The sequence below is a fragment of the Bos indicus x Bos taurus genome, chromosome 25 (assembly GCF_003369695.1).
Source record: "Bos indicus x Bos taurus breed Angus x Brahman F1 hybrid chromosome 25, Bos_hybrid_MaternalHap_v2.0, whole genome shotgun sequence".
In the NCBI taxonomy this organism is placed as follows: domain Eukaryota; kingdom Metazoa; phylum Chordata; class Mammalia; order Artiodactyla; family Bovidae; genus Bos; species Bos indicus x Bos taurus.
Window position 1 is genome coordinate 41,401,888 of NC_040100.1, and position 11,740 is coordinate 41,413,627.

At 67.9% G+C, this 11,740-nt stretch overlaps 2 protein-coding genes across 3 annotated transcripts; one reads left to right on the forward strand and one right to left on the reverse strand.

Moving 5' to 3' along the window:
• The first annotated feature begins 1,443 nt into the window (after window positions 1-1,443).
• On the forward strand, window positions 1,444-8,766 carry CCDC154 (coiled-coil domain containing 154). 2 transcript variants are annotated; one of them, XM_027527788.1, is made up of 16 exons: window positions 1,444-1,802; window positions 1,891-2,089; window positions 2,234-2,265; window positions 2,564-2,659; window positions 3,107-3,230; window positions 4,705-4,806; window positions 4,880-5,008; window positions 5,236-5,357; window positions 5,650-5,776; window positions 5,855-5,992; window positions 6,828-6,947; window positions 7,019-7,095; window positions 7,455-7,572; window positions 7,976-8,062; window positions 8,328-8,515; window positions 8,623-8,766. In XM_027527788.1, the coding sequence occupies exons 1-16, from the start codon at window positions 1,480-1,482 to the stop codon at window positions 8,750-8,752; spliced, it is 2,112 nt and encodes a 703-aa protein (XP_027383589.1). In that variant the 5' UTR covers window positions 1,444-1,479; the 3' UTR covers window positions 8,753-8,766. The 2 variants fall into 2 exon arrangements, 1 of the variants encoding a protein (XP_027383589.1); XR_003508742.1 differs by lacking the exons at window positions 1,444-1,802; window positions 1,891-2,089; window positions 2,234-2,265; ... (6 more) ...; window positions 7,455-7,572; window positions 8,623-8,766 and having other exon boundaries at window positions 5,909-7,095; window positions 7,976-8,420.
• A 99-nt stretch (window positions 8,767-8,865) lies between these two features.
• LOC113883791 lies at window positions 8,866-11,740 on the reverse strand. Its single transcript, XM_027527790.1, has 2 exons — window positions 11,480-11,740; window positions 8,866-10,208 (listed from the first exon to the last, which is right to left on the reverse strand). Exon 2 carries the CDS (start codon window positions 10,173-10,175, stop codon window positions 9,381-9,383), a length of 795 nt encoding a protein of 264 aa, XP_027383591.1. The 5' UTR covers window positions 10,176-10,208; window positions 11,480-11,740; the 3' UTR covers window positions 8,866-9,380.

Genomic DNA, 11,740 nt, shown 5'->3' on the forward strand with positions numbered 1-11,740 from the left:
ACAGGGGTGGAGGTGGGGGATACCCCAGTGGGGACGCCCGTGAGTTGGGGATGCAGGTGAGGGACTCAGAGACCCGTGGATGGGCAAGTGCCTGGGGCCACCCCATGCTCCAGGGAGGGTGGGCCCTGGCCACCACATCCTTGTCCACATTCCTGGGACCACCGCAGAGCCCTTGGAGAAGGCTGTCTTCCCTCCCTTGCCTCCCGACTGCGGCCCCGGTCCCCACACTCGGGGGCCCCCAGGCCACGGCTGCTTGGTCGGGGTGCGGCCCCTAAGCCACCCTGTCCCTCACCTGCCGGCCTCCAGGGTGTGTGATGTGGCTGCAGGGCGTCGGGCTCCCTGGGGAGGGGTTGCCTTTGACACAGGCACACCTTGTAACAGGGAAGCCCCCCAACGGCCCTCGTGGGCAGGTCTGGCAACAGTGGGAGGGGGACCACCTGGGTGGGGTGAGGGGCCCGAGTGTCCACACGGGCCTGAAGCCAGATGTGGCCCCCCTGGCACCTGGCTGCAGGCTGAGACACAAGGAGAGCGCGGGCGCCATCCCCAGTCGCCGGGCATTGACGTCGAGCGAGGGGCTGGGCGGCGTGTTAGTTACCTGCTTTGAGTGGATTGCAGGTCCGCTTGGCCGGCCCTTTCTCGCGGGGCTGTGTCTGCCCTGCGGCTGCACCCTCCAAGTGGCCCTGCCCCGGCCTCGCCCCATCGCCCCTGTGGCCCCGTGCCCTTGGCCTGGCCACCCCTCCCACCGAGTGTGGTCCTGGCCTCCAGCCTCCCCGCTTGGGCTCCCTGACCAGAGGATGGGTGATTGCTTCCAGGCCACCCCTCCCACCAGGCTAGAGGTTCCCTGGCTGACCCAGCGGCCAGCAGCCACTCCCCCGACGGGCAGAGGGGCGTCCCTTCGGGTCCATCTGAGAGTGGGCAGTTGGGGCGGCCTCGCTGGGACAGGGAAGCTGAGGGCTCGGGTTCCACCGGCAGTTGGGCCGTGAAGTCAGGAGGTTCTGCTGAGGAGAAGGTTCCGGCAGAGCCCCGCTGTCCTCCAACCTTGGTTTTGTCCCAGAAGGAGGGATGTGAGGGCAGGGGCAGCCTCTTTGCGCCCCACGTGCTCCCCTGACCCTGGAGCTTCTGGCTCTGACTCCCCACTGTGCCCTCTGCCCCTCACCCTCACCCCCGGGTCCGGATCTGAGCCGCCGCGGGGCGCGAGGCCCAGGCCTCCTAGCAGCAGGCCGGCCACAAGCAGGGCTGCAGGTGAAGCTGTGAGTGGCGGCTGGAGCTAGAGGGACTGTCTGGGCAAGAGCTTCTGTGTCCCGTGGGACCCCCGGCTCCCCTCACAGCCCTGGCGGCCTTGGGCTGGCAGCCACTGTCCTGCTTCTGCTGTCCAACGCTGTGTGTCCTCAAGTGGGGCCTGGACCTCTCTCAGCCTGAGCTTCCTGTGTGGACGGCGGGATCCAAGCCCTCCCTGAGCCTCGCTGTGTACCCAGTGGGATGAGCCACGGTGAGCGCAGTGGGTGCCTGCGGCAGGGTCTGGGGTCCATCTGGGAGCAGCTCCCCGGTCAGCCCCAAAGGCGAACCCCAAGGCACCTTCTCGTAGAGTGGACAGACAGCAGCCCCTCATCCGAGGCCTCACCGCCCTCCCAGCTGAGCACCGTTGCCCCAGAGGACCTGGGGCTCCTGGAGGAAGAGCTGGCCAGCCCCGAGCCCCTGAGTCCGGAGGAGGTCTCGGAGAAGGATGCGTGCAGTCGCCTGCAGTCCGACGCCTCTGACCTGGAGCAGGGCACCCTGAAGCGCTGGAAGCAGCTGGAGCAGTGGTGAGCCCCTGGGGCAGGCGAGGGAGCCTCATGGTCAGTACCACCGCCCCACACAGATGGCCGACTCGGCCTGCTCCTCGCCCCCCAGGGTAGCCGACCTGCAGGCTGAGGTGGCGTCCCTGCGGGGACACCGGGCCCGCTGTGAGCATGCCACGCTGAGCCTGCTGCGGGAGCTGCTGCAGGTGCGGGCCTGCCTGCAGCTGCAGGACACACAGCTGAAGAGGCTGCAGCTGGAGACACGGCGGGTGGCTCCAGCCCCCGAGAAGGAGGCTGTCCAGGTGGGGCGTGTCCCGAGGCCTGGGGGCAGCGCCTCCCCAGAACCTGAGCCCCACTCAGCCCAGGCCCAGCACCCCGACAACCCCCGGGGTCGGGCTCCGAGGCCCCGGCTGCACTCAGCCCGTGTCTCCGCCTCGCAGCTCCCTGGCCCACAGCAGCAGAATCAGATGCAGGCTCTGGACAAGAGGTACCCCCCCGTACCCCCCACTCACAGAACAGGCCTGGGGGAGGGAGAGGGCCTTTGGGGAAGCAGCCGCTGCTGCCCGGCCAGCGTGGGCCCCAGCCCCGGGCTTTGGTTCCCTCCAATGTGGCGTCTTCTCGGGTTAGCAAATCCATCCACAGCTCCTCTCCGGAAGGCCTGGTTGCTGGAGCCCGGGAGCCCAGGAAGGGGGCTGAGGCTTGGCCAAGCCCCCACCCTGAAGGCTGCCCAGCCTGCTCCTGGCCACTGGGCGGGGCCCCAGGCAGATGAGCCTCTTGTGTGCCAGGCTGGTGGAAGTCCGGGAGGCCCTAACCCAGATCCGGAGGAAGCAGGCACTCCAGGACTCCGAGCGGAAGGGCGCTGAGCAGGAGGCCAGCCTCAGGTGGGCCCCTCGGGAGGCGGTCTCTGGACCTGATAAGTGGTCGTTGGGGCGTCCCATGGCAGGGCAGGTGTCCCCCCGCCCTGGGTGCCAAGCTGCTGGTTGACAGGAGGCCTCAGAACCCCTGTGGACACTCTGTGGGGAAAAGAGACTCGAGCCCAGGGTCCCCACCCCACCCCTCCGCCGTCATCGCGCTCACAGGGAGCCCAGCTCTTACCATCCCGGAGTGGGGGCGCAGGGGGAACACGCGCTGGGCTTCTGGCCTCTCGAGAGCGTTTACCCCGGCGGGGTCAGACCCCCTGCTCTGCCAGCCCATGGATCAGTCTCCACCCCCTGGATACAGGCTCAGGCCTGAGAAGGACTTGATGTCCAGGCCCCCGCAACATCCCTGGGGCACCCCAAGGCCCTCCGGCTGGCTGGGCTGCCGTCACCTACAGCCATTGCCCCCAGGCTGTCCGAGCTGACTGGGAAGCTGAAGCAGGAGGAGCAGGACCGCGAGATGGCCTGCGGGGCCCTGCAGAAGAGCCAGGAGGAGGCGGGCCAGAAGGTGGACCATGAGGTGGCCAGGATGCAGGTACCCAGGAGGCCCACGCTGGGCCCAGGCATCTGAGCGGCCGACGAGCTGCCAGTGAGCTGGCCCACACCGGATCCCTCCCAGCCGGCGTCTCCTCCGTCAGCGGGCTCTTCCTTTCCCGGCTCTCCTTTTGGTTCTGTCCACGTGTTTGGACCTGGACCAACCCCCAAGACCCACGCTGTGCACTGTGGTGGCCACTGGCCATGGGGGTCTCTGCATGTCGGCTCCTTGGTCATACGAGCCAGGCCACAGTGCCCTGTGGCCACCTGTGGTCAGCGCCTACTGCCACGGTCACGGCCACGAGACAGAGCACTTCCTCCCCTACAGAAAGTCCATCACGAGCGCCTCCCCGTCCCAAGGGACCAGCCCCTGGATCTGGAAACAGAAGCTCATACCCTGAGGCCCTTCCCCACCCTCCACCCCCGCACATGGACATGCATATCCCGGTAGGCCCGCTGCTGGGCCAGTGCGCGTGGCTTAGAAGGTAGGGCTGGGGCCGTGCACTTCTGGCCTAGCCTTTGCAGCTCTGCAAATAGAGACCAGGCCCCGCACCACGTCCCCAGCTGCTGCTTGCATAGCTCAGCTGCCCTGCTGCCTGCCGCCCCTGCGTGGCCCTGTGGGAAGGTGGTGTGCTGGCCCCATCGACAGGCAGGCGCTCCGGGCAGTGTCGGAGCCCAGGGTTCCCCATGCCTGGCTGGCCCACCGCCTCCGTAGTGTGCCCCAGGGCACTGAGTGGGCTCCTCGGCCTGTGGTCGTCTGTCTACTGTTGCCCACGGCTGCTCTGGCGCAGGAGCCACGAAGCTGGAGGGTTGTGACAGAGACCCTGGGCCCATCGACCCGAATGTCTGCCTCTTGGTTCTTTGCAGAAGCAGCTGAGCCCGGCTCTAGGTCAGCTTGCATGGGGCAGGGAGGCACGTGCCGGCCAGGCACACCTGCCCTGGACTAGGGGCGGCCCTCCCGGCCTTAAAAGGAGAGGGTGCCTCGAGCCTGTGGGCGTGTCGGGGGGCGGCGCTGGGCGGGGCTGCACCCAGACCCCTGGTGAGGCAGGAAGGGAACAATGGAGGGAGAAAGGGGAAGGGCCTCCTCCCTGGGCCCGGGGGCAAGGGCAGGCAGTGTACGAGCGAATGTGTGTGTGTACATGTGTTTGCGTGTGTGCATCCATGCTCAAACGGGCACCAAGCTCCTGGCAGGGGTGGGATAGGTGGCTGGTCTGCAGCGTCCCTTGGCCCGGGGGTCTGGGGGTCACTGTGGGGACCACGTGTGTCCTGGGCCCCTTCATAGCCCTTGGGGACCAGGGCCCCGCCTGCCCACCTGCCATCCTCTGGAGGGCGTGACGGGCCCGGCTCTGCAGGTGTGGGGACCAGGGCTGCCTCCGACAGAGAAGGCTGGGGAGAGCACAGCATGGCACTGTGGGCGAGGGGGCGGACGTGGGGGATGCCCACGGCCATGGTGACCACATGGACCCCGCCCGCAGGCCCAGATGACCAAGCTGGGGGAGGAGATGAGCCTCCGCTTCCTCAAGAGGGAGGCCAGGCTGTGCGGCTTCCTGCAGAAGAGCTTCCTGGCCCTGGAGAAGGTGGGCGCCTGTGGGGGTAGTGGGGGTGGCCATGCCCCTCACGCCCCAGGCTCATGGCCACTGGCCACTGCAGAGGATGAAGGCCTCGGAGAGCGCGCGGCTGCGGGCGGAGAGCGCCCTACGGGAGGAGCTGGAGGGCAGGTGGCGGCAGCTGCAGGAGCTGGACACGGAGCGCGTGCGGGCCCTGCAGGGGCAGTGCCAGGTGGGGGAGGGGCAGGGCCAGGGGGAGGGGCAGTACCAGGTGAGGGGGCGGTGCTAGGCAAGGAAGGTGGGGACGTTGCCAGGCAGCAGGGAGGCACAGGCCCAGTGAGGGGGACGGGCAGTGCCAGGTGGGTGATGGAGAGGCCAGGGGGGTGGCACAGCATGTGCGGGCCCTGTGGGGGCAGCGCCAGGTGGGCAGTGTGCCAGGCCCCCTCCACCCGGCAGCAGGAAGAGTGCCACCTCCTGGAGCAGTGCCGGGGCCTGGACAAGGCCGTGGTCCAGCTGACAGAGTTCGTGCAGCAGAACCAGGTGTCGCTCAACCGCGTCCTCCTGGCTGAGCAGAAGGCCTGGTGGGTGTCCGAGCAGGCCCTCAGGCAGGGCAGGTGTCCTCCTAGCATGGTGCCCCAGGGCAGAGGGGCGGCCTTGTAGTGGGGGCTCCCCTCAACACCCCAGCCTGCTTCGCAGGGTGCTCTGAGTGGTAGCAGAAGACACAGCCCAGTCCAGTGGCCCCTGGGATGACGCCCATCATCTCGTCCCTGGGGCCTCCTGGAAGGCTCTGAAGCCAGTGGCCCTAGTCCAGTGCCCGGGGTGGGGGCCAGCCTTGGCTGGAGGTCAGTCTCTCTCAGTGACACCCACCCCCAGGGATGCCAAGGGGCAGTTGGAAGACAGCCGGGCTGGGGAGCTGGCCACCTACCTGCAGGAGAACCTGGAGGCTATGCAGCTGGCCGGCGAGCTGGCCCAGCAGGAGACGCAGGGCGCCCTGGAGCTGGTGAGGCCGCTGGGCAGGGGGCGGGCTCGCAGGGTCCCCCTTCCAGGCGGGCGGCACACTCAGCCCCACCCCCTGCAGCTCCGAGAGAAGAGCCAGGCCCTGGAGGTGTCCGTGGCTGAGCTGGTCAGGCAGGTGAAGGACCTGAGTGACCACTTCCTGGCCCTGAGCTGGCGGCTGGACCTGCAGGAGCAGACGCTGAGCATGCGGCTGCGGGAGGCGAGTACCCGTCCTGCCGCTCTGGCAACTGGCCCCACGGCCCCGGGCCCAGAGCGCACGGGCTCCACAAAGCAGCCAGCACAGCAGCCTCCTCCCAGGGGTTCTTTGTCTTCTTTTTCTAACAGCTTTATTGAGGTTCAGGGCACACAACAGTCCACCTTTTCAGAGTGTGTAATTCCGTGGTTCTTCGTGCGTTCGGAGCTGTACAAGCACTACCATGGTCACTTCTAGAACCTTTCCTTCCTCTCTGAAGGAAACCCCGTGTGTCCGTGGACACTCCCAGCCCCAGGCAAGCACTGATCTGCTCCCTGTCTGTGGATCTGCCTGCTCTGGACGTTTCACATAAGTGGGACCGAACACCCCGTGGCCTCTGTGAGCATCTCTCACTGAGCGTCACGTGTCTGGGGCCCATCCGTGCTGTGCGTCAGCACCCGCCTCCTTTTCTTGGCTGTGACATCTCGCCATGGACAGACCGCAGCTTATCCACCTGTCCGCTGATGGGCACTGAGCTGCTGCCCTTCGGATGCCCTCAGTCCTCCCGTGAACACACGTGTGCACACGTGATCACCCTTCGGCGGTGGGGCGGATGTCTGTTTTCAGTGCCTGTCTACACAGGCTTGTGAGCCACTGGGGCAGGGAGCCAGGCCTGCCGTGTGCCAGGCCAGGCTATGTCCAGTTAGTGTGGACCTGCTCAGACCTAAGGAGGGTGCCCCAAGCCCTCTAGGAGCTCTGCTGTGTGGGGGTGACCGTGTCGGGTCTGGGTACGTGTCCATCTGTCCGCCCCTCCCCCCTCCCACTCCCTCTGGGCTCTGGCCCTCACTGGTGCCCCCCCCAGACACAGAGTGAGTGGGAGGTTGCAGAGCAGCGGTGGCGGGAAGGCCTGACGCGGTGTCGAGAGGAGGCAGAGGCGCACCTGCGGGAGGTGCAGGAGCGAGTGGACCAGCTGCCCCAGCAGGTGGGTGTGGGCCAGGCGGCCTCCCCTCCCACTGTGCCAGGCCGTAGCTGCCCGCCCGCTCCACATTTCAGATAGAGGCTGTCACCGACAAGTGCGTGCTTCACAAGAGCGACTCGGACTGCAAGATCTCTGCCGAGGCCACAGCCAGGTGAGGCCCGGCTCCGACACGGCCAGCAGGGCCTTCGGGGCGGGGCTGCCCCCCCAAGCAGGGCACAGTTGTCTTAGCATCACCTGCGGCCTCCCGGGTCTCCTGACGGCGGGCGTCCTCCCCAAGCCCCTGCCTCTGTGGCTGCCCCAAGCCCTTCCCAGCCCCACCTGGCCCATCTTTGGGCTTGGGTCCTGTTGGGGGTTGCCTTCCCCCTGTCACCTCCTGGGGACCCCCCGGTGCCCACCAGAGAGGTGGCAAGGCTGAGCACCCCTGCCCCTCCCAGGGCCTCCTCCCTCCACCGCCCTGTGTGCCCCCGTGGGCTCTCCCAGAGCCCAGCAGCCCCACCTCTGTGCCCACAGAGAGCTGGCTGTCGAGGCCGTGAGGCAGGAGCTGGCTGCCCTGCTGTCCTCCGTGCAGCTGCTCAGAGAGGGCAACCCCGGGCGCAAGATCGCCGAGATCCAGGGCAAGCTGGCCACGGTACCCAGGGCCTGGCACACTTGGCAGGGGCCGGGGCCACGCAGACCTCCCCCCACCAGGGAGGCTCAGATCCAGGACAGTGTCTGGCGGGTGGGGCAAGGCCCATGGAACCAGCCGTTCTGCTGCTGGCTCTGCATACCTCAGCCTCTGAGAGTACCAGTAGGGGCTCCCACATGGACCTTCAGATGCTGGGGCACGTCCACGGTCACAGGGGAGAGAGCGGCCCTGAGAACTGCCGAGTCCCGCCTTGTCACTGGGCAGAGTGATGCTGCCAGCTTCCACCCAGGGGCCAGGACCCTCTCGTGGGAGAGCCTCCTGCCCCAAATGGCTGGGGTGGGGCTGCCGCCCGGGGCTGCAGACTCCCTGCGTCCATGCGTGGCCATGAATGGAGGGCCGTGTTTAGTTTCAGAACCAAATGATGAAATTGGAAACCAGCATCCAGGACAACAAGACCATCCAGAATCTCAAGTTTAATACAGAAACCAAGCTGGTGAGAGGCGGCACCCGCGCTGGCCGCTCCCGCCCCCCAGGCCTGCAGGGGGGCCGCCCATGCCTTCCTCTGTGCGGGGCCTGACGCCCTGCTGCCCTCACCACCCCCAACCCGGCCACCTCCTAGCTCTCCTCTCTGCGCAGCCGTTTGTCTGTCTGCGTGTCTGGCCCAAGCCGCATTTCCCGGCAGATAAGGCCCGGGTTTGTCCAGAGGGAGATAATCCCCGCTGACAGGCCCCTGTCTGGTCCGACTCCCGCGTCCACAGCGCACGGAGGCAATGGCCACCCTGCAGGAGAGCGTGCTGCGTCTGTGGAGCGAGGAGGGCCCCTGGACCCCGACACTGAGCAGCAGGAGGGGCCCCATGTCCCTGGGGCGGCAGCAGCTCTTCATCAAGGACGTGGCCCCTGACGACGTGGTCCCCATGAATCGCTGGGGCGTGTATCAGGCCGTGAGGTGGGCAGCAGGAGCCACCTTCCAGAGCGCCTGCAGATCCGGGTTCAGGGGAGGCCGCAGGGCAGGGGATGGAGGTGAGCCCCGGGCGTGAGCCGTGTCTCGGGCAGGTGGCTACAGTGGAAGGCGGCTCTCGTGAACCTGGCAGCCCGGCAGATGTCCAGGAGCGCGGCCTTGGAGAAGCCCCTTGTCCAGAAGCCTGCCCGCCGACTCTCATCCCTACCTATTCCCCAGAAATAAACGTGCCGGCCCCATTCCTGTGCGAGTCCAGAGTTCCCTCCCGGGGGCGGGCAGGAGGCCCTGGGCAGAGAAAAAAACCGAGAGGGTCTTTCCGAGACTCCCAGAACCCCTGTTCCAGCCAGAGCCACCAAGCCCAGGCCCCACAGCTCCCCAGGGCCTCCTGCCCACAGCACCACGCCCCCCTGGGCCTTCGCTCCACACCGAGACGGCGCCCACTTCCCGCCCCACCAGAAAGCCCTCGGCCCAGTAGCTGGCCTTGGCCTGCCGTGGGCACCGCAAGGAGGGGCCACCCTGGGGCCAGCCGAGCGGGCAGTGCAGAGGGTGGCCCTACACCGCTGGCTGGAACCTTGGGGGCTGGCCTGGGGGACATGGGACTCACCCACAGCATGTGGACTCAAGCCCCCACCTCCGAGGGGCTGCAGCTCCTGCCCTGCCCTCCCTCCTGTGGGCAGAGCCCCTGGGCAGGTCCGGCCCACCCCTGCCCTGGCCTGGGGAACCCCCACCTGAGCTGGTCCAAGTCCTGGTGGCCGCCGTGGCTGGGGGTCCCCTGGCTCCTTCCAGTTCAGCAGGAAGGTGAGTCTGGATGCCTGGAGCCCTCGGTTCACCCCCACTGACCCTCGACTGATCACTAGGCCTCGGCCAGCTGCACCCCCTCCAGGCCCGGGGCACCCGTGCCCAGCAGCTCGGACCCGGCCTCTGCCGACCAGCTGGCCAGCAGGTCACTGAAGTCAGGTGTGCCGGGGTGCAGCAGGCCCAAGGGGCTGGGTGCCGGCTCCCTCCAGAAGGATGGGGGCAGCTTCCTCTGGGTCATTGGGGTGATGTGGCCGTACTTGCGCTCCAGCCTGAGTCGCCGCCCACTCACTGCCTGGGCACCAGGGCACTGCCGCAGCCCATAGTCGAAGAGCTCGGCCAGGGGCCCCAGCAGCGGTGGCCCATCCCTACCAAGGCCTGGCCCGTGCGCCTGCCCCTCGGGGCATCCTGGGGAGCAGCCCCCGGGCTCGGTGGCCTCACGGTTTTCTGGGGGGGTGCTGCGGGCTGGGCGCACCAGATCGGCGCAGGAGAGCTCCCTGGCCAAGCTGCTGGCCGGGCGGCCGTCAGCGTAGATGTCACAGGCGTCAGGGTCCTGCCCCCGGTCCTTGCGGCCAAAGTACCGCTGGATGTCGCCGCTGATGAGCTCCGAGAACCGCAGCAGCTGCAGCGGAGTCTCCGGGCTGCTGGGGTCCAGGGGGGGATCTTCGGGGGCCCAGCCTGGGGTGCAGAAGTTTGGGCCATGGCCCTCTGGCCCCTCGGCCTCCAGCTCCTCCTCCTCCCCCTCCTCCTCCTCAGAAGTATCTGGGGGCTCCGGGACTGGGGACAGGAAGGGCTGGAGGGCCGGCAGGGGCAGCCGGAAGTCACAGAGCGGCCGGATGACCCCCGCGGCCATCTCCTCCTGGATTGTCAGGGCAGCGGGTTCCGGCTGTGGAGGAAGGAAGAGAGGGGACAGGGTAGCAGGCGGGGACCCCAGCCGAGCTAGGGGAACGGCCACTGCAGGCTTGGGGCGGGCGCCGAGCTCGGGGACGGCTGATGTCTGGGGAGAGACGAGGTGGTGGCCCGCGGGTGGGTGGGCGCGGCTGGAGGGGGCGTGCGGGCCACGGTCACCCCGAGGGGGCGGGTTCATCCTGCCCTGTGGGCTGGGGGCCTGGCGACAGTGCCACTGAAACAGCACCTCAGAGACGGGAGTGGGCCAGGGGGCAGGGAGCCAGCTGGGCTGGGCTGCGGGTGGCTTTGGGGTCTGGAGAGCAGAGCGCTGTCGCAGCGCAGGGTCGCTGTGGCCCTTGACACACAGGCTGGCTGACGCGGCGTCTGCCCCGGGGCGGGGTGGGAGCGGGGGACCCCTTTGGTGGCCCCCATGAGTGTCTGTGGTTGGCAGGGTCCCCCCGTCCCTGAGGTGCCAGTGCTGAGCCCAGGAGGCCGGGCCTGGCCACCTTGACCCAGCTGTTCTGTCCCTTGAAGTCTGGGGGCTTCAGGGGCTGTGACGGTGACTCTGGGGGGCCTTTGGGGGAAGACAGAGCCATTTCTCCACCCCTACCACCCCAGGCTTCCCTGTGCTCTCTGGTTCGGGGTCACCTCGAGTGTTCCTAGCCTGAGGCTAGGTGTGGGGAGGTGGTGCAGGCAGGACTGGGCAAGTCACTGACAGGTTGCAAGCCAAGGGGGGCTGCGGGCGGGGTCGGGGGTGCAAGGAGCTGATTATGAATGTGGGAGGCCCCCACCCCGGGACAGGCCAAGCTCCTCTGCTTCAGGGAGGCAGGTGGGCCAACCCTTGGCCAAGAGGCCTCCTGGTGGGCGCCCTGGCAGGGGGCAGGAAGAAAGGGAAGGGGGTTCAGAGACGGAGGAGGTCCCAGCTTCAGGAAACCACGCTGTGCGTGGGGGAGGGGCGAGGAGTCGGAGTCAGGGGAGCTCCCCTCTGCTGCCCCCTGCCCCTGCTGTCTGCTCACAGTTCTGGGGTCTCTATTCCCCGCCTGGGTGTCCCGTGGCCCCAGTGCTGGGGTACGGATGGCCGCTGGTGGGGAGCCGAGCCTCGGGTGTCTGTCTCCCCCTGGCCTGGTTTTGTCCTCAATGGCCCAGCCCTCCCCACCCTGCTGGTGACCCCTCCCCGTGGGTGGATGGTCTGCAGAGACCACCTGGGCAGAGGAGCCCACAGTCTTCTTCTGCCACCCGTGCCCACCCACCACCCAGCCTGGCTCCTACCTGCCGCGGCCTGCAGCTCCCGCTGGGCAGGCCCACCTCCACCTGGGCTCAAGCGTTTATAGCCGAGCTCCGTGGCCGGCCAGGCCAGCAAATATTTGATGACTGCATTGTCATCGCAGACTGGGCAAATAGAGCCCGTTTGCTTTAGCGCCCGGCAACCAGGGTCCCGCGGGGGGAGCCTCAGCCTGCCCGGGGACGGTGGAGTGTTTGCCGCTCGCCCAGCTGGCTCACACCCGGCCGAGGACCCTTATCTCAGCGCTG

Excerpts from the sequence above, each read along its gene's own strand:
- CCDC154 (XM_027527788.1), top strand. The coding sequence starts at position 1,480 with ATGAGCCACGGTGAGCGCAGTGGGTGCCTGCGGCAGGGTCTGGGGTCC. Across the intron at positions 2,660-3,106 it reads GAGCAGGAGGCCAGCCTCAG|GCTGTCCGAGCTGACTGGGA; the intron begins GTGGGCCCCTCG and ends CATTGCCCCCAG. Across the intron at positions 8,516-8,622 it reads GGCGTGTATCAGGCCGTGAG|GTGGCTACAGTGGAAGGCGG; the intron begins GTGGGCAGCAGG and ends TGTCTCGGGCAG.
- LOC113883791 (XM_027527790.1), bottom strand. The coding sequence starts at position 10,175 with ATGGCCGCGGGGGTCATCCGGCCGCTCTGTGACTTCCGGCTGCCCCTG.